The sequence below is a fragment of the Lissotriton vulgaris genome, chromosome 7 (genome assembly GCF_964263255.1).
Source record: "Lissotriton vulgaris chromosome 7, aLisVul1.2, whole genome shotgun sequence".
In the NCBI taxonomy this organism is placed as follows: domain Eukaryota; kingdom Metazoa; phylum Chordata; class Amphibia; order Caudata; family Salamandridae; genus Lissotriton; species Lissotriton vulgaris.
Window position 1 is genome coordinate 293,117,724 of NC_141695.1, and position 25,336 is coordinate 293,143,059.

General features: G+C 41.5%; 1 protein-coding gene across 1 annotated transcript in view; it reads right to left on the reverse strand.

The window, feature by feature from the left end:
- Window positions 1-18,470, reverse strand: part of LOC147701416 (myeloperoxidase-like) — a 236,909-nt gene extending 218,439 nt beyond the window's left edge. Inside the window, exons 1-2 of the mRNA XM_086930101.1 lie at window positions 18,454-18,470; window positions 12,046-12,122 (exon numbers count right to left, since the gene is read on the reverse strand). Of these exons, the coding sequence (XP_086786227.1) occupies window positions 12,046-12,121 (76 nt within the window). The 5' untranslated portion in view covers window position 12,122; window positions 18,454-18,470. The remainder of the gene's footprint in view (window positions 1-12,045; window positions 12,123-18,453) is intronic.
- Window positions 18,471-25,336: the final 6,866 nt, after the last annotated feature.

The window sequence follows — 25,336 nt, forward strand, 5'->3', positions numbered from 1 at the left end:
TCAGTTGATTTTAGACCTTCCAGCGGCTATTTTGACAAAATTAAAAACGCTCGTTCCCTCTAAAAAGATCGATTGGACTATGTTAGCTTCGTGCAAACAAAAGCCTGATGAAACGGTTTCAGATTTCTTTACACGCTTCGAGGAGGCATTCCATGATTATAGTGGTCAATCATTAACAGACGATACGGGTCGGCATTTGTTTGTAGATAAGTATGTAACTAATCTCCTACCGGAGATTGCAAAACGATTGAAAACGAGTGAAAGTTCCTGGGCCACGGCGACCCCTGCGTCTTTGTTAACGATGGCTCAGTATTATGAGCGTCAGGAGATAGAGGCTAAAGAAAGTGTTGATAAGAAAGCGAAGGAATTGAAGACGAAGGTAATGTTGGCACAGGTCCGTGGGACTCAGTATAGAGGGAGTGATAGAGGAAGACGAGGTGGAGGTACTACGTCGTATGGTCGTACGGATATAGCGGAGGATCAGTGTGCCTACTGTAAGGAGTTTGGGCATTGGGCTGATGATTGTCCGGTACTTCGTGAGCAGCGTAGTCAGCGTGGTCGAGGAAGTGGTAGGTCAAGAGGAGGTTATACGGGAGTAAGAGGTGGCGGAAGTGATCGTGGAAGGGTTGAGGGCAGGGGCCGTGGCCAGGATGAACGAAATACTTTTGATAGACGAAACTAATATCAGATATCGGAAAGTGAGAATGTGGAACACCAGGATTATGTACATGCATAGGACTGCGTAGGATGGGGTGCGGAACCAATTGAAGTGCCTGTAGATCAGGAGGGTCCATATGTAACAGCGGGTATTTTGGGTTCTACTGATCAGTTCCTAGTTGACACCGGAGCTACTCGTAGCGCTTTGTCTAAAAGGTTGGTTCCGAGGGCTCCCCTGTCTGGCGAAATGATTACATGTGTAGGGTTTGATGGCACACCCTCCCCTAGCCCATTGTCAAAACCCCTAGCGCTTTGTCTCGACAAATTTTTTAGTTTTGGCCAATTTTTGTTATCGCCCTACACCCCAGATAATATCCTGGGCATTGATTTGCTTAAATATTTTCGAGCAACGATACGGTGCGCTCCGGAGGGAGTGCGTGTCATTCTCAATGACAACTATCCTGACCCAAATAGGTTTTATACTATACAGGATATTTCAGCTTTGGCCTCTCTCCCGCATACGTTATGGGCGACCTCAGACACGGATGTGGGAGAGATGTGTATTCCACCTATTCACATTACTGTTAAGGAAGGAGCTTCTCTGCCACGTGTGCCACAGTACAAGATTTCGAAGGAAGGAGAAATTGCCCTGACACACATTGTCCAAGATCTGATTGCGGCTGGGGTGGTAGAAGAGGTTTCTTACAATGTTTGTAATAGTCCTATTCTGCCGATTCTGAAAAGAGATACTGACGACAAAATTTATCGATTTATTATTGACCTAAGAGAGATCAACAAAATTGTTGTTCCCCAATACCCGGTGGTGTCTGATATTACAACTTTACTTACGATGGTACCACCATCGGCTACGACCTTTAGCGTAATTGATTTGAAGAACGCCTTCTTTTCTATTCCTGTCCATCCCGATAGTAGATACTTATTTGGCTTTACGTTAAATAATAAATCGTATAGATTTTGTTGTGTTCCTCAAGGGTACACTGAGAGTCCGAGTATCTACAGCCAGGCTTTGAAAAGACAGCTTGATTCTTTTGTGTTGCAGTCGGGGGTTGTCCTTATCCAATATGTGGATGACCTCCTGCTTGCTGCTGACTCTTATGCACAATGTGAAGAAAGTACGATTGCGCTGCTTTCTTTTCTGGCACAGAACAATCATAAGGTTTCCAAGAAAAAGCTTCAATATTGTAGACCCAAGGTGACCTACCTCGGTCATCTTTTGTCTAAGGAGGGGCGTGCACTAACATCAGATCGAATTCAAGCAATTTTAGATACACCAGTCCCCCGCACACAGAGAGATGTACGTGCTTTCATAGGGTTGACGTCCTTTTGTAGACAATGGATCATGGGGTTTTCGCAAATTATAAAGCCTTTGCTAGCGTTACTGTCCAAAACTACACCAATGCCCCTTGAATGGACAGATGAATGTCAGAACGCTTTTGAACAGCTGAGACAGGCCCTTTGTTCTGCACCCGTGTTAGGCACACCAGATTACACGAAACTTTTTACATTGTACGTGCATGAGAATGATGGGTGCGCGTTGTCAGTGTTAGTGCAATTACACGGGGATAAGCAGAGACCATGTGCGTATTTCTCTGCCACTCTTGATCCTGTAGCACGAGGGTTGCCTGGGTGTTTCCGAGCGGTAGCAGCCACAGCAGTAGCCATACGACAGAGTGAGGGAATAGTGTTATCACATAAACTGTTGGTGTTAGTTCCTCACGCAGTAGATGCCCTGTTAAACCAAACGAAAACCCAATATCTCACGAGTGCACGATTAACAGGATATGAGCTTACGCTGTTGGCGCCACATATTACACTAAAAAGATGTGCTACTTTGAACCCTGCCACTTTATTGCCCTATCCGGTCGAGGAGGGTCAGGGAGAAAAGTATCACAACTGTGTTTTCCTGACCGAGGAACAGACAAAGGGTCGTATCGACTTACAGGATATGCCACTTCCAGATGTGGATGGGGAACTGTGGGTTGATGGATCGTGTTTGAGGCTGCCTGATGGTACGACTTCTGCAGCTTATGCGATCACGACACTTAAGACAGTGGTGGAAACAGCTAGAATACCACAGAAATCGGCTCAGGCAGCAGAGCTGATAGCTTTAACAAGAGCCTGTGAATTGAGCGCTGGTTTATGTGTGAACATATACACAGACAGCCGGTATGCCTTCGGAGTAGCGCATGACTTTGGGCTACTCTGGAGAGAACGCGGGTTTCTGACTTCTCATGGAGAACACATTATGCACGGAGAACTGGTGCGTGATCTCCTAAACGCGTTGCTTTGCCCGAAGAAGGTAGCGATAGTAAAATGTAGTGCCCATAAGAAGATCGCTGATAAAGTGGGTCAGGGAAATGCCTTTGCGGATAACATAGCGAGACAAACGGCTATGTTTCCAACTGACTCCCCAATGTACGTGACAAAGTCTCAAGCTGAACGATGGAATGATGCTAGAGCTGAGATATTAGATATTCAAAAGTCAGCTACTGAAGCTGAACTTGCGGCATGGGCAGTAGATGGGGTGCTTGATGATGAAGGGTGTTGGAGAAGTAAAGATATGGAGAAATGGAAATTGCCTGCAGCTTACTTGCAGGTGATGGTCCAAATGGCACATGGGCTGGCACACGTAGGGGCTCTTGCAATCACCCGACTATTGACACGAGTTTGGGAGCATCCCGAGATTGCCAATACTGCTAAGAGAGTAGTGCTTACCTGTCTGATATGCTTGCAGCACAACCCTGGAAAGGGGACCCATACTCCGAAAGGAGGGTTCGTTCCACCTTCTGCACCATTCGAGGTACTCCAAATGGATTATATCCAGCTTGAGCGCTGTAATAACCTGAAGTATGTTTTAGTGGTGGTATGTGCTTTTAGCAAATGGGTTGAGGCTTTCCCCACGAAAGACAATACTGCTTTGACAACAGCTAAGGTTTTGCTCAAGGAGTACTTCCCTCGATTTGGAATCTGCAAATATCTGTGGAGCGACAATGGGCCTCATTTTGTCGGGAAAATTGTGGAATATGTGTTGAAGGGGTTAGGGATTCAGCAGAAGTTCCATGCTGTGTTCCACCCTCAGTCGGCAGGTCTTGTTGAGCGGTACAATGCCACGTTGAAATTAAAACTGGCTAAGATCGTGGTGTCCACGTCATTGAAATGGCCGGATGCCTTACCGCTAGCATTACTCTCCCTCAGATCAATACCCCATTCTCGAACGGGCCTCACACCATATGAAGTGGTGTTCGGAAGGCCGATGAACATCTGGGGGGTGCCTAAGCCGCGTTTGATACATGATGTGCCTTGTGTAATGATGAACGACTATTTGGCACGATTAACAAATGATTTGCTTTCTATTCATCAACAGGTTCGAGAAACGCTCCCTGACAACTCTACTGGAGAAGGCCATGATCTTCGTCCTGGGGATTTCGTGATGATTCGGTCGTTCGAGAGGACGAATAGCTTGGAACCGAGGTGGCGTGGCCCCGAGCAAGTCCTTCTCGCCACTCGGACAGCTGTACGAGTGACCAACAGGAAGCGGTGGATACATTCAACCCACTGCCGTCGTGTCTCTTCTGATTTGGCAAATCCTGTTGTGTTGACCGATTATAAAGAGATTTTGGAAAAGGAAAAGAGCCCAGCTGTGACGTCGGCCGAAGTTGAGGGAGCCTTCCCGGACCACACTGCTTCTGGACAAGAGCGTTATAATCTACGTCCACGATAAGAAGAGTTCTCTTAGTTTTTTTTTTCTAATGACTGGTTGGTTACCGCTCCAGGTTTGTGAAACGGAAACCGGGAATTCCAAGGGGGGGGGATCAGTTCTGCCAGTGTAGCGACACCCGTCTTGGCCCGGAGAAGAAAACAACGGCTACCTCGGAGTTCAGCACCATATTTTTCTCTTTTTTTTAGGTATATACGCATGTGTATGTGAAACTTTGTGACCAATTCGAACTATTTGAGATTCTGCAAAAGTTTTCAGAACTATGGCATCATCAGCATCACAAGATAAGAGACTCTTGGGTGCCATTCTCTTTGTCCTAACTATTGTGGTGATTGCGGTAATAGCCTGGGTAGTTGAACTTGTGGTACCTGCACGTGAACATTTGCTGCCGACTACCCCGGCTCCATCTGAACATTTCCATTTTACCTTGCCTTATCACGAAGAACGGCACCGACAGACTTATCTGAACAATAGTTTTATTCAGATCCTACATCATACACACAATATGACAAATACTTCAAATTGCTGGGTGTGTGGGATGTTGCCTGGGCATCAGAAGAAAGGGGGTACTCCACTCATCCCTCTCCCGTTTTCGCATAATGGATCCTGCAATGCATTTTATACTCTCCTCTTTACTTTGAGATGGCCCACAAATGGGGAAGTGCTTTTTCGTTTGAATAAATTGTGTCATCATGACCGGGATGGGTATCCACAAGCTGAGGGTACTCGATTTGAATACGAGGAGTACCGCCCTGATAATGTGTCTGCTTCACGAATTTATAGCAACCAGCGAAATGTCAATGTGTCGAATGCACATGTTATTAATGTTATTGCTACTAAAGCAGACCTATGTGTACGTAATAAAGGTGTAATTTCTGTTGGGAAAAGTGAATGTACCACCACACTCACGTTTGATAGTCCTACCGGTATATCGTTTGTGACATCCCGAAATACTTACTACATCTGTGGAACGAAGGGTTATCATCAGCTTCCTTTGGGGTGGTCAGGCACTTGCTATGTGTCATTTGTATTACCGCCCGTATTCATTGCCCCTCCAATGTATCACAACAATTACATCCTCTATCATGACTTTGTTTTAAACCGTGATAAACGTTCTGTTGTTTTGGACGATGTAGATCAAACGGACACTACTTTGCAGCAGTATGTGGACTTTAATTTGGGTTTGTTCTCCTTCGTTGGGGCAGCTTTGAACAGTCGAAAGATCCGACGACTAACTCGTGTTGTTGAGGCTGTGGCTAATGATACTGCAATTGCACTCGGAAATATCACTGAAGAAGTACAGATTTCTAGAATTGTTGCGCTTCAGAACCGGATGGTTCTGGATGTAGTGTTAGCTGACCGTGGGGGGGCATGTAGAATCATCGGAAGTAGCTGTTGCGTCTACATACCTGACAATTCTCCGTCTGTATATGATGCTATCACTAAATTACATAAGATAGCGGCTGAAATACATCCAGATAATGGTACTTGGACTCTGTCAGAGTGGTTCTGGTCAATACTCACCACCTGGGGATGGAAACTGTTGACGATTCTATGTATCATTGTGGGAATTCTGTTTTTCATTTGCTTATGTATCCAATGTGGCCTAGTTTTTTGTTCTATGTGCTTGTCAGTTTGTGTGCCATCGAGACGAGCTCTTGCTCATGACAAAATGATGCTTCATAAAGAAGTAACACAAATAATGCTAATTGATATAGAAGATGAACACCCCGACTATGTCCACTATGAGGTAGCTTCAGCTAAACGCTAAAAGGGTCGTCTGTCGTATTTTGACGATGGCTGGGTTAGCGCTTAGCTTTGCTACACGTTTTCCGCTAAAATTAGCTATACGTAGAAACGCCATTTTGTATGTGTTGGCGGCCATCTTAGATCATGAGCGGCCTCGTGGCCGGCGTGCCCTTTAGTCCTTTGTCCGTTCCATTGACCACTCGAGTCTGCCCAGCAACAGGCTATTTTTAGTATTGGTCAAGCCCACACATGCGCAGTTCACACTGACCAGTCACTTCTCAGGAATGTGCCGCAAACTGACCAGTGGGTTTGAAACCCTCCAATAAGCTGGCAGTATTCCAAGATATGCCCTTATATGTACATAATGTTCTGTAACTTTGTGCCGCGTGTTCGTTTTATTACCTATAGAATTGTATAAAAGAAAGGGTCACACCGATGTTCGGTGTGATACCTCTTGCATTACCGAAGGGTGCTGTATGAGTGTACCACCACCCCATGGGGTCCTAATAAACTTGTTCTTTGACTTTTTACAGTTTCCGTGCCAACAGTTCTTCTAATGTATGTGGGTTATCTTCGGAACATGTAGGCCTTGGGAACCCGATACGACAGTTCAATTCCTCCAGCCACCAGAGATAGGATGGTGATGGTGAGCTCTGATAAAAGAACAATACCTCAGTCTTAGCCGCAATAAATTTCAAGCAGTTATCATACATCCACGTGGAAATATGCTTCATGCATTCTTTGAATTTATTGAATGCTGTCTGGGAATGCTCTTTGACGGAGAAAACCAATTGCATGTTGTCTGTGTAGATTGCTACTATCCTGCCCCATGATTAAATAATGGGGACTAAAGAGGCCAGGTAAAGATTAAAAAGCAGTGGGCTCAAAGCCAAAGTTTTTGGTAAGGATGAGAAAGGTTGTAAAAAGACCTGTTGAAAACGGTTTGCCAGATAAGACCGAAGCCATGCGAGTGCCACTCTCCTCATGCCCAGATTTTATAAGCTCTGCAGCAGGATCTGATGAGAGACCATGTTGAAAACTGTCGACAGGCCCAAAAGTACTACCATGGCTGCGGCCCCGCTATCTACAGACTCTTGTACTGATTCGGAAATTTTCAACAATGTTTCCGTGCTACAACCTGCTTGGAAACCCGGTTGAGAGTCATGGAGGAGGTTATTCGTTTCCTGCAAAATCTGTGAGCTGTTTCTGAACTACCTTTTCGAGGATTTTTACCAGGGCTGGCAGGCGGGAAATTGGTCTGAAATTGCTAATCATTCTCGGATCCGCCTTAAGTTTTTTCAGCAGAGGCCGTAAGAATGATTGTTTCCAGGCACTAGAAAATATACCCAGTTGTAAGGAAGAGTTCCAGATCTGGTTTAATGTGGTATTGAGTCATGAGGCTACTGAAGAGGCGGGATGGACACGGGACCATAGGAGAGCCAGATTTGCATTTCTGGAGTTCCGCCAGTGAGTCTTCCAGAGATATGGGGAGAAACTCTGAGCACAAAGAACGATAATCAGCAGTCAGTAGCCAATGACCCCCGTCCCATGGTTTGGTATATTGAAACTCCATTGAAAGGCGTAGCAAATACTCTGTTGCTAAATACTAGGTTCACCTGCCTCATTTAGAGATGTGTGGATCTAAAGTATTATGTCTATTGAGCCCCTGTTGGCTCCATCTACAGAACAATTCCTCAGATGGCCTGATGGAGTAGGGGCAATTAAAGGGAGAACATTTTATTACTGGTCTTTTTAGATCTTGTAGTGTGATGTCTTTGTTTCCTATCTGTCACTGCCGGGAAAAACCTAGCAATGAGGAACAGAAAAAAATAATGACCCCCACAATCTGGGAGAAAACCCCCAGGGTGTAGATGTCATTAGTTTGTTGCTTTTCAGAAACATACTCCCTCTTCGGTGTTTGTCTCTGAAAAACAAAAAGTATGGAAAAGTTTGTTCAATGGCCGTGAAAACTGATGAAGCCTGTTTATGAACATTGTTGAGCATTGAAAGAAACTGCTGCAATGATAGTTCCTTTCAATGTAAAGGGATGACTGCTGGGCCATCTTTAAATTTGAAGAAGGGTAGTCCATCAGGATGGCAGCGGTAATGTCCTCTGCCACACTGACGGATAGAGTATTGTCAGTCAAATTCTAAATCAGGCCTATAATCTCCAAGTTATATAGCATGATAGCGCACACTAGATTAGGTAAAACAAATTCTGGCAAACAACATTCAGAGTTAGACCTGGAAATGACACACAGACAAAAATGGAGATATTGCTGCTCCCAAATGAAAAAGGTTTTCATGAAGAATACGCAGATTATTACACTGCAGCTAATTATATGAGTTTCAATATACACCGCAAAATTAAAGACATTCAGTTTACTAGAAGATTAGAAGTGCACAAGATTCCAAAAAACATTGCCAGCTTTGCCAGCTCATGGCCTAGGTACATTCTCAAACATATGGTTTTAGGTTCAAGTATTTAGACTGGCAATGATAATGAGGGAGATATGTGCCACATTGTCCCTATTGGTTCTCCTGTTAGGACTGTTGAGTGAGGTTTCTGTCAATGTGAAGCATTTTACTGCCATATCCTTGTTGTTGTGGGAAAAAATGTGAGAGGCTATCTATTGGGGTAGAGAAACAGCTCCTACAATTGAAAAAGTGATCCAGGACTGATTTAAAGTTTGGTGGACAGTATATTCCATCAGAGATGTGTAGGAGTATATTTTCCACCAAACTCTTTGACTGCCCAACTCATTTGTAACAGCTGTAACCTTTCTGTTGACAGAGTTCCCATAGGCAACTTGGACAGAAGGCTTCCTGAACAAGGAGCCTTCAGAGAACCGACATTACACTGCCTACCCTCCTAAGTAGGGATGGTGTGATGCCTCTTTTTACTGTCAGTGACCTCCAAGAAAAATCTGGTTGTGAGGGACAAAAAAACATAATGACCCTACAAACTTGGAGCAAATTCCCAGGGTGTGGGGTTATTCGTTTTTTTGCTTCTCAAAAACAAACTACCTCTTTTCATTTTGAAAACCACAAAATGTTAAAGGTTTGGTGGACAGCCAATAAAACTAACAGCGGAGGCTCACCTATCTTTTTGTACCTTTAATGGAACAACTGTGACAGTGGTTCCCTTCAACTTACAGAGATGTCCACTGGCCCGGACCTCCCCTCTAAATTTGGCACACAGTACACTGTCTGGTCTGTAGAGGCTTGGGAGCTGGAAGCATGAATGTAGTGAATGCTGAAGCACCCCCAGAGATAACCATGCTGAGTTCAGAAGATGAATGTACTATAAAAGTGCTTGAAAGTTCGTTTTTATCTTGTTACATTTTCTGAGTGTTCAAAGCCAAAGGTCAACTGTCAGGCTCTGTCTTCTGAGAAACTGCTGCTTATTAGTTTGACTTGGTCAGAATATTTTTTTTAAGTGAACTATATGGCAGTCGGTCAGGAGTACAAGGAGTGTGAAAGGAAAGGTTGTAGGATGTTATTTTGCCCACCAAAACACAATTTTAATACATTTACTTAAATTATTGAAACATTTCAAAATATAACAGCAGTTATGAAAGCATAAATTATGCTCTTTCTTCGTAATTCTGAAGTGTGATTGTAGCAAAGATTTTTAACAGTATGAAAACAAATCAAAACAGAAGTTGCTAAAACCTGATTTCCACACATTGTTGTTTGTAAGTTATAGTTTTATCAGCAAACTTTGTGAAAATGTAATGACCTTTTCAATTAAAACTGTGCAGTCTGTAAAACAAAGTGCACTGCCACACCATTCCATATTAATATATTTGCGACACTATGAACTGCCAGCTACATATTACACCATTACCACCTGCTGAATAGGCGTGGCTCATTTGCTACACTTGTTTTTTGTGTAGTGCTTGAATTTTTCACAACCTCTATGAGTTCAGTGATATAACACTGATGGCAGCACCCCCACACTGAAAATTGTTCGAGTACAACTGGGTAGAGGTAATGTCCTCCACCACTCAAATGGACTGTACTCCATTTGATAATCCCTAATTCGTCCCCTTAGTTCTCTGTGGTGATGCGATGGAAACATACAGAACACCGATGCCCTGTACATCACCACCAAAAGATGGGAGTTTACCCAAAACAGTATTGATGTCATTTGAGATGTTCTGAAGTGATGCAATAACTGCTTGCAGAATGGGAAATTATGCTCACTGTGAATTTGGAACATGAATCAGCAATCTGTGATGTTGGGGACGTATATGTAATTAATCTGAACTAGTATTTGTCTAGCTGATGACCATACTTACACTATACTTACACTTGTCTTTATACAGTGCATTCCTTTACACTAGTCTTGAGAAATTGAGCATTGGTATAAAATGTTCGTTTCTCTTCTTTTTCATCTTGATGGTTTTTTTGTATCAATATTGAAATAATGTTTATTTGTTAGCCTATCGTACATCACTCAAAGTACAATGAATGTCTTGTTTTCTGACTCTTCATAAAAAGTTTGTTCTCATTACAATTCATCATTAAGAAACATAGTGTATAATATTTTAAGTACACCTTTAAGTAACTCAATATGTCTCATTGTCTGTCCTTTAGATGGGAACAGAAGAAGACAAATGTTTTATAGCTGTGCTTCTTAGCACACCTTTTACATAGATTCACCATTATTCCTCTCAAGATTCCTGAGGTCGAAATTACTCTATTTGGGGAAACAGCCTTTACAACAAGGTTTTTTAACATGTTGTGACTTTACCACACATTTTTTAACACACAACTTATTACAGTGTGTATGTTCTTACAGCACATGCATTTACTATGCATTTAAGGTATGTTTGGGGTGTGTGGGGGGTCTACCCCCACAAAAACATTGTTTTTCTATATATATAAACAATGCTTGGTAATGGCATACGTTGTAAATGCATAAGCATCATTAAAAAAATGCGGGGTAAAAAATGCATGGTTAAACCATGCTAAGTTTTTCCCTGCTGTGTTTCTTCGTACAACCCTACACTTGCTACACCATACAAATATACACATATGACCACTTGATAAAAAAATATGGCGTATTTAATAAATAGTAGACTCTGCTTAAAAATGATGGTTGTCCTTTGACCACAATGGTTGCCATGTGATCAATAACTAATTGAGATTGTGCCTACTATAGAATTGATTGGAATATTAAAATAGATTTTTCATCAATAATAAGGATTCTATTACAAAGCGATTACACACTGGATTCCTTTCATGTATGAAAGAGTAGTAGATTAGGAAGTGTTACTTGGACACAGTTGTGCACTGAGAAGCATGCTTCCTGATTGTAGGTGTGCCTTTGGAATTTACAGTTTACCTGCGGCTGAGGCGTGTATTTCAGTAGTACATAAAACAGATCACCTAGGTTAACATTGAGCAAGCAGGATTGCCTTTTATAGGATTTCTTCTAATAGGATTTATAGCACACAACTTTGCATTCTGATTTTTGCAGTTCTCTTTTTACCATGACAAACCCACATATACAAGTATCATTTTGCAAATTAATTTTAATGAGAAACTTTTGACGGGCCACACACCTCGCCCATGGCATAGATGTCTTGAGTGGGCTGGACTAAGAGATTTCTCAGGTCTCAGGCAACTCATTCAGGGGGGTGTCCAGTGGTTATTTAACAATGCTGGACATTTGACCTCCACATTTGCCTTCCACTGAAACCAATTGGTCTCATTCCTCATTGTTCTGTTTCTTGTAGTTCAGTGGTAGGGGACATGCTTGGCATAGACAAATTATGGGAAAAGCAAACTTTAGGATGGAGAGCTGAAAATGTGTTGTCTGTAACAGAGAGCACAGTATAACATTCTTCCAAAAAAATGACACATAGGTTGAGGTGGGCTCAAAGCCTTACCTGGACATCGTGACTCTGACTTCTCAAACTGACCAATGACCAATAGAACCCAGACCAACGCTGAAAGATGCCCCATCCTTTGAAAGAAAAGCACAAACATAATGTGATGGTGCTTGCACAGCTGGATTACTGTAACTCAGAAGTGTTTTTACATGCACACTGAACACATCATTCTTCGTAACATTGATACAATGAGGAATTATGAAAAATATATAGTCTTGTGGTGTAATTACCGTGAATGTTATGTACAACACAATAGAAGTTTGATGTCAGAGGTGTGGAAAATTGAAGGACTAGTTTTAAGCACATTTCAGAAAAAGTTCACCTGCAATACAATTTCCAAATGTTTTTCAAAGAATTGTTTGAGAAGACCTCCTCAAAATATGTTTCACAGGAAAATAAATGTTTGTAGACTTTCCATATGAAAATGAATGACACATCTAAATGATTTATGTTACTCTGGCTTTGCTTGAAAATAAATGTGATTTTTTGCATGAGAACCTTTCGATAAATATTACAATTTTGGCCCAGTTGGAAAAAAAAGTAATTTGGCCTCATTTAGAGTTTGGACAGAACTGAAATCCTCAAATTTATGTAGCAAACTTTTAATATGGGAAATAATCCACTGGCTGAAATTACTCCACAATGATATTCCTATATTGGAGTAAAGTTAGCCAGTCGAATGTAATCTGCATTTAGAGTTTCTAGCAGACACTGGCAATTTTTCAGTTCCTTCCAAAATCTAACTAAGGTCCAAAATGTTGCAGTTTCATAAAGACCATATAATACATTTGGCTAAAATCTTCTTGCTGAATTTATGGAGTGTTTGGGAAATATAGGCGTTCTAAATAATGTGGCACACTGACCTAATGTTGGGAGAAGCTTCAAAGTTTTCAGTAGAAGATGAGAAAAAATGACTAACTCTACACAGTGTTCCAGCATAGGGGGTTATTTAGAGTTTGGTGAATGCAGGACATTGACCATAAATAACTCCCATTGATTGTAGGTGAAGTTCTATCTTTATTTGCAAGAAAGTTATCTACTAAAAGTGAGCTTTTCTTCAGTAACCACCCTTTTAGAGGATATCCTTTGTGACTGTTTGCTTTTATGCTTAACATGTTGTGCTTTGTGAGGTCCACAGAGATTGCAGAAACACAAAAATAAATGTTCAATGTTTGATGTTTAGTACATTGCAACAGGTATTATGTTCCATTATTGTACTTTGGCGTAGTAATAACCTAATGGAGAACCTTCCCTGCTAATCTGACTTAAAAACTGGTAGCAGTGACGCATACTCACATTGTGTCAGATGGCAATATAGGGCAACTTGTATTGGTACCCATTTTGCGTGAAGCTAGCACTGGTAAATTTTAAAAAACTTTTTAAGCTTTGCTTGTTTTAATGTTCTAATTCATTAAGTGAGTTAGCCATTTTAGAATCAGCCTGACTCTACTTTTGCTTTGCGCCAATTCACATTTCCTGGTTGCCTTTGCTGGCCACTATCTTGGGGTACAGTTTAGTTGTTTTTACCACATTTCAAACCAGTCCTCCTATTTACATCGGCCAAAGGCACATCTGCACTCATGGCCTACTGGACATGCCTCAAAGGAAAGCTCATCTGCGACCATCAAGGTCCAGACTGCAACCTGCAACCACAAACACTGCCTCACAGTGGAGCAAGCAAGAAACTATACTATACTTCTAAACAATTATATGGACCCGACAAATTTAGTAAAATCCTAGATAAACGGTATCAGTCAGCATCTGTTCCAATATATCTGGACTAATTGTACAACATGTATTGTATAATGGAGACCTGGCAGAAAAAGGATTGTACAGCAACTCTGAGTGTTCTAGTTCTTCCTGGATATCATATAATCTGTGCCTGCAGAGAATAAAAACTAGGAGTGGAGATCAGCAGTGATTGTGAAACAAGCTCTAAAATCTGAGAAAGTAATAGCGAATATCACCGACAGTTAGAGTTACTACTAGTAGGACTGATCGACCCTATGGAGCTGAACGACTGATCACAGTTTTTCATAGACCTCTTTGAGTTGCCCTGAGTTGCACTGAATTGGCTAAATAGACACCTAAATTCATCACCATCAACAAATGTGTGCAGTGTAATAGAAGAGGATTTGGATGAACAGTTCGATATCTCCACAGATGCGTACCAGTTAAAAATTAAACACTATTGATGTTGAATTTTAATTGAACTTTGATGGGCCCAGCACATAATTTGGGCCTTGTGCTTGATATGGTATGTCATACTTTTGCAGTCACTTGGTTGGACCATGCTCTTATTTTGTTTGCTTAATTTTTAAGATGCCAAACATAGGGTTAGAACGCTTGATCTTTTTAGCTAGAAACTGGGACAAACTTGATGCATTTAAAGAAGCCACATCTATGCGAGAGCTAAAAATAGATGATAAAGCTGTGGATAATCCTAACGAACTACTAATAAATACAATAGAAAATCAGGCAGTTGATAGACTGCTGATACAGTGGCTCCTTGTAGTAAAAAACTAAAATGCCTGTTGTAAAGGATTTTTAAATGTTTCAAAAAGGAATTACTCAAATTGAGGAGTGAGTTAAACTAACTAGAAAGGTTATGGAGGAGAGATTATAATACAGAGGGTAGAACAAATGTTTTGCCTAAACAGGGCCTACAAAAAAACCTATGAAAACTGGAATAAATCAATCACTCAATTAATTAATTAATTAATTTCGTTATTTAATTACTTGTTTATGGAGATTTATAGAGTGCACAGCCACAGGAGTAGTTGGAGTCATATCCAGGTTTTGATAGATTTCCTGAAATGAAGGAGATAAGAAATGGAACGCATTTCAGAAGTAATGAAATTCTAGAGTTTGTGGATGAGCACACTGATAGCGCCACAATGGGTGAGCTTAAATGTCAGAATCTTAGATTGGTGTTGGGAGCTTGAAAGAAAGGTACGGGATAGCTGATGTTTTCTGAAGTTATGGAATAGAAATGTAGGTGCCCTGCCAGCCTGGAATTTGTGCATGATGTATGACACTTTGGCTAGAATCCTTTTAGAAGTAAAGATTTCTAATGAAAGGAAATGGAATCAAATTGTCTTAGGTGTAAACTACTTCTGATCAGAGTTTTGGATTTTTTGAAGTCTGACAATGGTAATTCTATGTATGCCAAGGTCAACTGTATTACCATAGTCAAGTCTGGAGTTAACAAAGGCATTGGTAGCCAAAATAAACTGAGGGGAGGAAAATGAATGGTAAGCTCCTGTTGAGTAGGCTGAAGACAGGATTTGGTGACAATACAAATTTGACATTAAGATCAAGTGTATTATCTAGAAATATGCCCCGATTCATGGTCTTACAAACAGGGGAGTGACATTTAATTTAATTGTGGGTTTCTAATGCGCTAGAATTGACTCCCGAAGGAGTATCTCTGCGCAATAGACCGCTGGGGAACCCGTCCTGGCTTTCCCTGTGAGATGGTCCCTACTGGGTATCTCCAAGGTGAAACCAGGCATCCCCGGCGTATGTGTGGGGCCGTTGTGGAGATGAGGCAAGCTAATGCCCAGAGTTGCCGAGTGTGATCCCTGGTTAGAGTAGGCACCAAGGTGAGAATTATCGAGTCCGCTGACCCTGGTCCACAACCCTGCCGTGTCGGGAATTGAACCCTGGTCCCAGGCTGTCCTCTGCTCCCGGGTCTGCCACCTCTAACCAGTGAGCCACACCACTCCACTCTCCCAGAGGTGAGGCTATAAGAGTTGTTACAACAGTTAAGTCTATGAAAAAGAGGAAGAATTTCAAATTTAGGTGAGTTGGTCTTAAGAAATTGTCAACCCATCCAGCACACAACATAGTCACGATGCCGTGAACACAGGTGGGCTGGTTTAAAGAGTCAATAGTCAGAAATGTGTCATCAGCATAGAGCTAGCACGTAGAAGGAACGTATTATGCAGTTAGAATTTAAATGAACCAAACTCCATCAAAGCCATGTTTCAAAGTGATAGAAGAAGGGAAGGAACCACCAGGCTCCTCAACAATTGGGTATTAATTAAACAGATGCTATGATGGTAGTGGATTCTACCTAAAAACGATAGTAATCAAAGGGCAGTTTCCAACTACTGTTTTTTTATGATGATTGTACACATGTGGAAGTTGGGTAGACCTCGAACAAATGAGTCTTAATCAGTATGCTGTTTTGAGGTAAGAAGACAGTCTGTCAATAACTAAAAGAAGTACGGCATCTGGGTCTGGGACCAGTGATCTGCGAGCCAGGATAAATAAAAATGTTTGATAAAAATCATGTTCAGCAATCAAGGCCATTATTAATGCTTCAATACGCGGTGATGTTTTACCAAACTAGCTAAAAAAGGCTTGATTACTTCCATTATTGATCAAAAACCCCACACTACATCCATACTGCACTGGGAACTGTAGTTCAGTGTCCCAGCTACCTTTCCTTGCTGCAGCTTCTGATCACTTGCCTATGGGGAATCTTAAGCGCTACTTCATCACACTCATGCTGGATTTTGAGCAGGTTGCAGCAGGGGCTATCAAGGCAATACTGGATGATCAGCGACAGTGCGCCAATCGAAATATCCCTATTGCACTGATTCTGCTGGATCTTCCAGCGTCGTTTGATACCGTTCACCATCAGTTGCTGTTATAATATCTAGCTGGCTTTGGTATTAAGAGTACTGTGTTAGACTGCTTTAAAAGCTTACTTGCTTATAGGACTGTCCAGATTGAACTTGACTGTCTTCTGTCAATACATTTTCTTGTGATATTCCCCATGCGTTGGTGCTTTCACCTTTGTCATTTAATATTTATATGAGACCACGAGCCCAGATGATTCAAGAATTTGGCAAGCAGATCTTATTTGTGGCTACTCGGGATCCCAGCACTAATGCCTCTATTCTGCAGGACTCCCTGGAAAATCTACAATAATGGATGGATGAAACCATTTTCAGTGAAACATTGCGAAAACAGAAATTCTGCTAAGTGTTAGGCATAGTCCAGAACGGAATTATGATTGTTGACTTCCAGCAATGGCCCAAAAACCTACCCCAGTGCATATTGTAAAATATGAAGCGGTCAAAATGGACTCAAGACATACATAAGGAGATCAAATAAATACGTCTGCAAATACCAGTTTTTTTTACAACTAAGTGTACTGAAGGGAATTATATATATTTTCAATTACCAACAAAGAACGCAGATCACGAATATCTTTGTGTCGGCCAGTCTGGACTATTGTACCACGACCATTTCAGGCTTACCATTAAAATATCTGAACAAATTGCAATTGGTTAAAATGTAGCTGCCAGACTGATTTTAAAGATCATCAATATTGGTGTCTATATTATCCTTAGTACCAGTGAAGTTGCAATGGCTGCCAACAATGCAACAAATAACATTTAAATCCCGCTAACTGGTCCATTAGGCACTTCATGGCGGAAGACAGAGCCCTTTAAAGGCATCGTTTTAGATCTGAGACAGTGAAGATAGTCAATGTACAGAAATTTCTAAGCGCCTCTATGAGTGGCTCTCTGGGTGGCACCTCGATAGGTGGTGGATCTTTTCCGGTAGAGGCAGCAAGATTGTGGGTTGGTCTTCCCTACAACTTAGAAAACAATAGTCACTTCTAAAATTCATGATGCCATTAAGGCTCTTCTCTGCTAGCTAGTTTACGGAAGATGAACCACGTCTGTAAATAATTAGTTATCCTGATATCACTAAAACTAAAGAATCAATCTACATATTTCAACGCCAAGCTAGTTTTTTTCCGCTTAATAAATAAAAATGAATACATAATGCTGAATGATGCATTTTATCAGTTTTCTTGAGTAGCTCAGAAGAACTTTTATTGACTAGCTAAATATACAATGGAACTTCTATATCTTGGCATACATGGGCAACGAAATCTGTCTTGCATGTCTTAGTCAGTCCACATTTGTTAATTATAGTTGATTTTTTACTTTTCTTAAAACATTCAAAAAGCCTGAATTCATCAGCACCCACCAAACAACATCATAATGAACCATGACCAAACGTAAAGGAAGTCAAAAACAAAAGCAGACATGTAAAAAGAAAATGCTAGTAAAATGCCAAAATATCTCAAAGCCTCAAAAGAAAAAACAAAAATACATAAAACACAGATCGGAAGTTAGCACTGAAACTATTAGAAAGTCTTTAGAAAGCTGTAGCAGAACAGGTCCCGGGTAGGTAGAGCATTAGCTTAAAACACTTGGAGACATCTTGGGCTAGCAAAGTCAATAAGACAGTGTTGTCAAGAGGCAAGTGCAATAGCCAGGCAAGGTACCATATACATGTTTAATTATTATTTTTAAAAAGGTTCAGGTTTCTCGTCAGTTTGTTATTAAAAGCTACTTATGTAAGAGTTTGCTTTACCTGAGTTGAGCCTCTCTCTCCTTACTCAAACTATTGACCCCAGTACATTTATACCTTTTAGTTTGGGCAAAAGAATACACCCACTCTTCCTTCAGCCATTAGCTAGCAGGAGACACGCCCCTGGCCCTCTTGATGGAGCGGCCCTGCATCCCACCCAAAGCCATGATGAGGATGTATATGGAGATGCGTGCTTGCCAGCTGGCTTGTAAAATATATGATGGCAATCTCAACTGGCTATGTTTATATTTCAGTGAATCAGACATTCCAATCAACTGAGACCTATATTTTACAACATGGACTGTCAAATTATGTCAGCTCCCAGGAGTGGGTGTGGAGCCTACCATTTTGTCACTGTCAGGTTCAGTCAGGGGGCATGGATGAAGTCCCTCTTCTTTCAGGATTAAACTACCTTCCAATTTGCAAAACGATAATGACTAATGTGACTGGAGGTTGTAGCCTTCTAGGGGTCTCGAAAATTGATCAACTGGACAAACAGGAGGCTTGTTATCTGAGAAGTGTGTGAGTAACTTATTGTTTATGGAAGATTACAACCTCTCAAGTTAATCGAAGTAAATTGAAATGAAGTGAAAATGTGTGTTGTTCTTTCAGAAAAGGGAGCCTCCAGTGGAGAAAGATCTGGTATAGAACCAATGATGGAATGATCTTCAGCCATGTACTCTTGATTCTTGCAGGGGAGCTTCTCCCAGAACATAGGAGTCATTGAACCTCCTGAGTATAAGAGGTAATGTGGGAGTCTTTTTTTTTTCCTGCATAGGTAGAATAAGTGATTTGCCCAGAATCACTGATATTAAGCCAACGTCAAGACTCGAACCTGGTTCCACACTTTAAAAGTCAGTCGCTCTGGCCATTACACCACATCATTTCCATCACTTTTGTGGTGCATCCTTGACGCAAAACCCATTTTGGCATTTACTGAGACCCCACAAAGCCATTTTGTGTGGTTTAGTTCATACAAAGTAACGCAACAGAGTGCTTAGCGCTGCTTTGCATTACATTGCCTCGGGTAGGCATTACATGGGTCGCACATAGGAGTTCCCGTGCCCCACCCATGTATTTTGATGCAAACCCAGATTTACAAAGGTGTGTAATTTTGGGTTTGCATTCAAATGGGCTGCATACCCGACAGAGGTGCAATGAAGAGAACAGTCTTTCTTTCTCCTCGTTACTTCCTCATTCCTTGTGTGCTGCATTCTGAAATAGAAAGAAGAACATGCATCAAAGGATTTTTTGTGCAAGAAGGTAGTCCTTCCTGCACAAATCGATCCTGCCTGTAGTGCAGGCATCCTTGTACTATGGTGCAGGAGTGCCTGCTTTGGTGCTAGTCAGCACACAGTGTGCCAGAGCAAGGAGAGAGATGGAATGGCCGGATCTTGGTAAATATGGAGCATTTCTGCTGCCTCCCTCTCACTCAACGCCGTGCAGCAAGCTCCCTTGCTGCTCCACATTTCGTGTATGCGAATAAACAGTGAATAATCTTAGGCATAAACTACCCGTGCAGGCACATTTGCCTTAAATAAATCAATGGATAAAATTGGTTAAATCACAAACATTGTGAAGCTGACGATTACAAATTGCAGTACATAGGTATCAATTGCTGATCCTAACACCGAAAAACTGAAACCCTCCCTGTCCCAAGCCTAAAAGAAATAATCTTCCCTTATGTAATGTAACTGGTGCTCGTGTGAAGTGCTTTCGAACATTCGGGTCCAGTTTGTGCTATTGAGAACTGAAAAAAAAGAAACCTTGAAGCCAAATCATAGTTAATCTGGGCCATAATCTTGTGAATGTGTCCTCTTTGTGAGCATCTTTCCAAGCAAGAACTGTAGTTGGATCTATGAAGAGGTTCTTGGGAATCCCATAATTACGCATGGGACGAATCTGCAGAAGCAGGTTCCCATGTCCCTTCCTCTGCACCATAATCCTTAATCTCTATGAAGTATAGGAACAGACTTTTCAAACTCAGAAGTTATTAACCATAACAGGAAGAGGCGGCAAAAGCATAAGAAATCTTTTGGATAAACTGCTCTTTTAACAATGAAACATGAGCAACAATTAAAATTTAAATCCAAGAAGCAGCTCCACGCCCGTGGAGGTTTCTCTTGGATTTATATTATTGACCCTCCTGAGCGGGGAGCGACTTTCTGGAGCCCGTCATACTTATTGAACTTCATCTAAGCACACACAGTGCACGCTCGCACTTCCTCAACAATTAAAATTTACCGTTTTAGAAGTGAAGTATGATGAACAGGAGGTCATCTGACAATATTTTAAGATGTGAAAGCACCAGATGCAAAATATTGAGCAACCTTGGCAGGGAACCTAGATGATATGTGCACATTGCCTGTTTTAATACCTATTACCCAACCTAGCGTTTCAGGAAGTCACGAAGATGTCTGGAATCAAAGTGATTATATTTGTGTTTGACACACATTATACGTCATTGCAAGTTAGAATTTATGAAGGAACTGCCAGAGTGAAAAAAGGGATAGTGAACATATATATATTCCCCAATTCCTAAAGAATCTGTATGAAAAGAAGAGGATTGACAGGATAATTCAAATTAAACTGAAAACTTACAGGGTTGAATCCTGTGAGGATTAGGGCATAACATCTGGTATGGCTTGCACAAACTATCAGTCAGGCTCATTTGAACAGCCTTGAGCTCAACCCTGGTTAGCTCTGCCTTTGAGCAGCAAGACTTGAACAAAGGAAATGAGTGTAAAGCATTTCACAGTACCATACAACGAAATAGGAAAGCCACAAAACATGAAAGAAACACACCAGCAATTTATAAAAAGATATTATATTTGTATGAATTTTTAGAGTTATTGATGAGTTAAATCAACTGAAAGGGCCAGTTTTTAAAGGTTTTATAACTTTTTAATTCAACCGCAAACAAGCATTGATTAGTAAAAGGTTTACAAACTTTTCAAAAGTTTATGAAAGTAAGTTCGACTACTCGGTCCAGCTTGAGTGACCAAATCCAACATGATGAAGGTTTGGAGGTACAATGGGGTAGATTTGGATAGTTACCTGGCCACTAGGGCATTTTCTAGTCCAGGTCCAAACCTTACAGCACAACCGCCATAGACATTCATGGAGTGGTTCTGATGTTGGGGATACAGGGTGAAAAAATGCTCAAAGATTCTCTGGTTACACACCGTTTTACAGGGGTGACTTGTCCGTGATTCCTTGGTCTACAGGTCATGTGCGGGGACTTGTGCTACAGAAGTCGGAGGCTCTTGAAGTCCTCTTTGAGACACTGGAAGGCCAGCTGTGGCTCAGCTATCACTCTCCTTAAACCGTGGGTGGGGTGAAATTCTTTAGTGGAACATTTGCCCGTCAAGGATCGGTGCCCAGTGGTAGTGAGTGGGTAATCCCTTGAAGTGGCTACCAACTCAACGGTTTGGGAATCTTCAGCTTTAATATCCTTAGAGCCCCAGCTTTGATTTGGAACTGGGGAGTGACTTTTCCCTGAACCAGGCGCCACAGATAGTCCTAAGCTTGCTAGCCAAAAAGTGCAGCAGATGTAGTTTAGCAGATGGTGCAGCCTCTCTTTGTGCAGTCCAACGGCAGCAGGGAAGTCCTTCTTTGGTCCTTGTTCCTGTTCCGATGTTATCTGAGGTTCAGGCTACCAGATTCGCCATATTTAACACAAGAAAGAGCCCTAAGGGAACATTGCATTTACTAGCCAATGGGCTGGCAGGTCCCCTCCCTCTTGGTTACGATTTTTCAGAAATATGTGGCATCCGGCAATCCCAGAGTGCACTATTCTGGCCACTCTGAATATGTTTGAACTCCTTGTCAACTGTGAGGGGCTTGGTAGCTCACCCTAGAGGTGTGGCTACCTAGGAACTGCACACCCATGGCAAATCTCATGCAGGCACTGGTCTTCCCTGTCTGGGCCAGTCTTCAACCTGCCTATCTAAACAAAGGCCAGCACTTCAGGAGTGCTATCACCATTTGCCCATCAAACGGAGCTTTACCTTTGAAGCTCACCTTTTGGACTAACACCTTGAGTGGCTTCCCACAATGGGGAGGTGAAACCTCCCCCGGCAGTGTGTTGCTATTGTTGTCAAGCCTCAGAGTGATTTACATGACTCCCCATGTGTGTGGAGGCTCTCTTGTGGGCCTGTGCCCTGGTGAGGCTACTGGACCAGCAGGGTCACGGAGTGGCAATTTTTTAGAAGTTGCTTTACTTTAATAGTGACATTAAATTCAGCCTGGGCATCAGGTAGGGCTTAATGCCACAATTAATTTGATATCTTACAGTACCGGTTAGGTACTCCCATTCAGAAGTTAGCCAGGCTGGAATGGCAGCATGTAACCCTTTATTAGCCAATGGGGCTACTAACTTTTCCACAGCAAAACGACAATTTGAGAGGGTTCACGGCAAGGACATATATAAACATAGATGTCTACCTTAAAAATTTAAAGATCCCTGGCTTAGGGCTTTGTAGGCCTTCCTGTTGTTAAAGGAACGGGTGGCTTTGCCATTAACAACAATGTCAAAGTCGAACTGACAGTATGACAACTGTGCTTCCAGTCAGCAGTGGCAGGCTTGGAGTCGTTTTGCCATTCACAAGGTGGGCGAATCAGCGTTGCAGTCCTGGGTGGATATTCTGCCTTCCATGCTCTTGGTACCCTGTGTGTCATATATTAGGGATTTATACGGAAGTCAGTACTTGCCAATTAGAGAGAGCTGATTCAACATACACTTTGTAATGGGTAAGAACACTGGCATTGAGGTCTGGTTAACAGGCCTCAGTGAACTCTTGGAGTCGAACAACCAAAATGGGGTCAATAAGTCGGGGGGGACGTGGACAAAGACTGTTTCCTTCCAAATCATATTCATTTATTGCTTCACAGACCAACAAATGTGCCCTTCTAGGAGGTTATTTACTGTATCATATTTTCATTGATAAATGATAATCAAATGACACAGAGTTGAATTTCTAATAATTCTGACAACAACTTTGATGAATGGGCGAGACTGTGAAGGGTAAAAATAAGTTGAACAAACAACTGCAAGCCTTGCAGTGGGCTTAAAATGAGTCATTATTGTCAATTGGTGTGCTACCCCAACGACTATACACCTTCACTTTTAGTTGATTCTACATGATTGCTAGTGTTGTCTTTGTATTGGAACCAGTGGTGTAAGTAGTGTTTTATGGGCTCCAGTGCAAGGAATGAAATGGGTCCTCTAGCTGCTGCTTCAAATATAACATACATCAATAAACAGGGTATAGTGGGCCCCTCAGGTCTTTGAGTCTCGTTCCAACTGCACCTGCTGCACTAACGGAAGCTACGTCCCTGATTAGAACTGCTTGTAGGAATCTTCTGACACATACATGATCTGAGTGGAAAAGTGCCCTTTTTGACATGGTCTCCCCTACTTTTTGCCTGATGTATGATGTGATTTTGACTGTAAGTGTACTGTGTCCCTGTTAACCAGGTCCCCAATGCCAGATCTTTTTCCCAAAACTGTGCAATTATTTTTCCTAATTGGCAATACCTTTAGCACCCTCTGTAAGTCCCTAGTAAATTTTACTCCTGGTACATAGGGCCTGAAGGCACTAAAGAGGGTCCTTAAGGGCTGCAGCATGAATTGTGCCACCTAATGCACCCCTCACCAATCTCATGCAAACTGCCACTGCAGTCTTGGGGGAAACAACCATCACAACGCAACTTTTACCACGCACTACCATCACAATGCAACTTTTACAACGCAAGATCCATTACAACGCATGCCATTACAACGCATGCCATTACAACGCAGATGCTATTACAACGCATGCCATTACAACGTAAATATGGGTAAGTATTTAATTTAAATAATATCAATTTATTTTTAAATTAATTTTCTTAAAATAATTATAATTTAATTTATAATAATACATTGTAATATTTTAATTTGATTTAATTTAAATTTAAATTAAATAATTAAAATTAAATGTATTTTAATTAAACCCCCTGGAGTTAGAATAGTAATTTTAACCCCTACACTATCCAGCACTTACCCTACTATTACACCCCCCTGGAGTTAGAATAGTAATTTTAACCCCTACACTATCCAGCACTTACCCTACTTTTACACCCCCCACGGATTTAGAATAGTAATTTTAAACCCCTACACTATCCAGTACGTACCCTACTTTTAAACCCCCCCTTGAGTTAGAATATTAATTTTAAACCCCTACACTATCCAGCACGTACCCTACTATTACACCCCCCTGGAGTTAGAATAGTAATTTTTACCCCTACACTATCCAACACTTACCCTACTATTACACCCCCTGGAGTTAGAATAGTCATTTTAACCCCTACACTATCCTGTACTTACCCTACTATTACACCCCCCTGGAGTTAGAATAGTAATTTTAATCCCTACACTATCCAGTAATTACCCTACTTTTACACCCCTGTGGATTTAGAATAGTAATTTAAATTTAAAAATAAAAATTAATTTAAATACATTATTTTTAAATTTTTTAATGAAATTACATTTAAAATATTATTAATAAAATTATATACTTACCTATACTTACATTGTAATGGCATGCATTGTAATATCATCTGTGTTGTAATGGAATGCGTTGTAATGGTTTGCGTTGTAATGGATCTTGCGTTGTAAAAGTTACGATGATATGCGTTGTGAATGTATGCGTTGTAACGTCATACATTCCAGTCTTGGTGCAGACAAAAGTGAAAACTTGTCGCACATCTCTGTGTGTCATGCCACCTGGCACTGCATGCCGTATTTGTAAGCCACTCCTACTGCAGGCCTTACCACCTAAGGCAGGGTGCATTGGATAGGCATGTCCACCCTCAGACTAGTGCCAGCCCTAAGGTGGGCAACCAG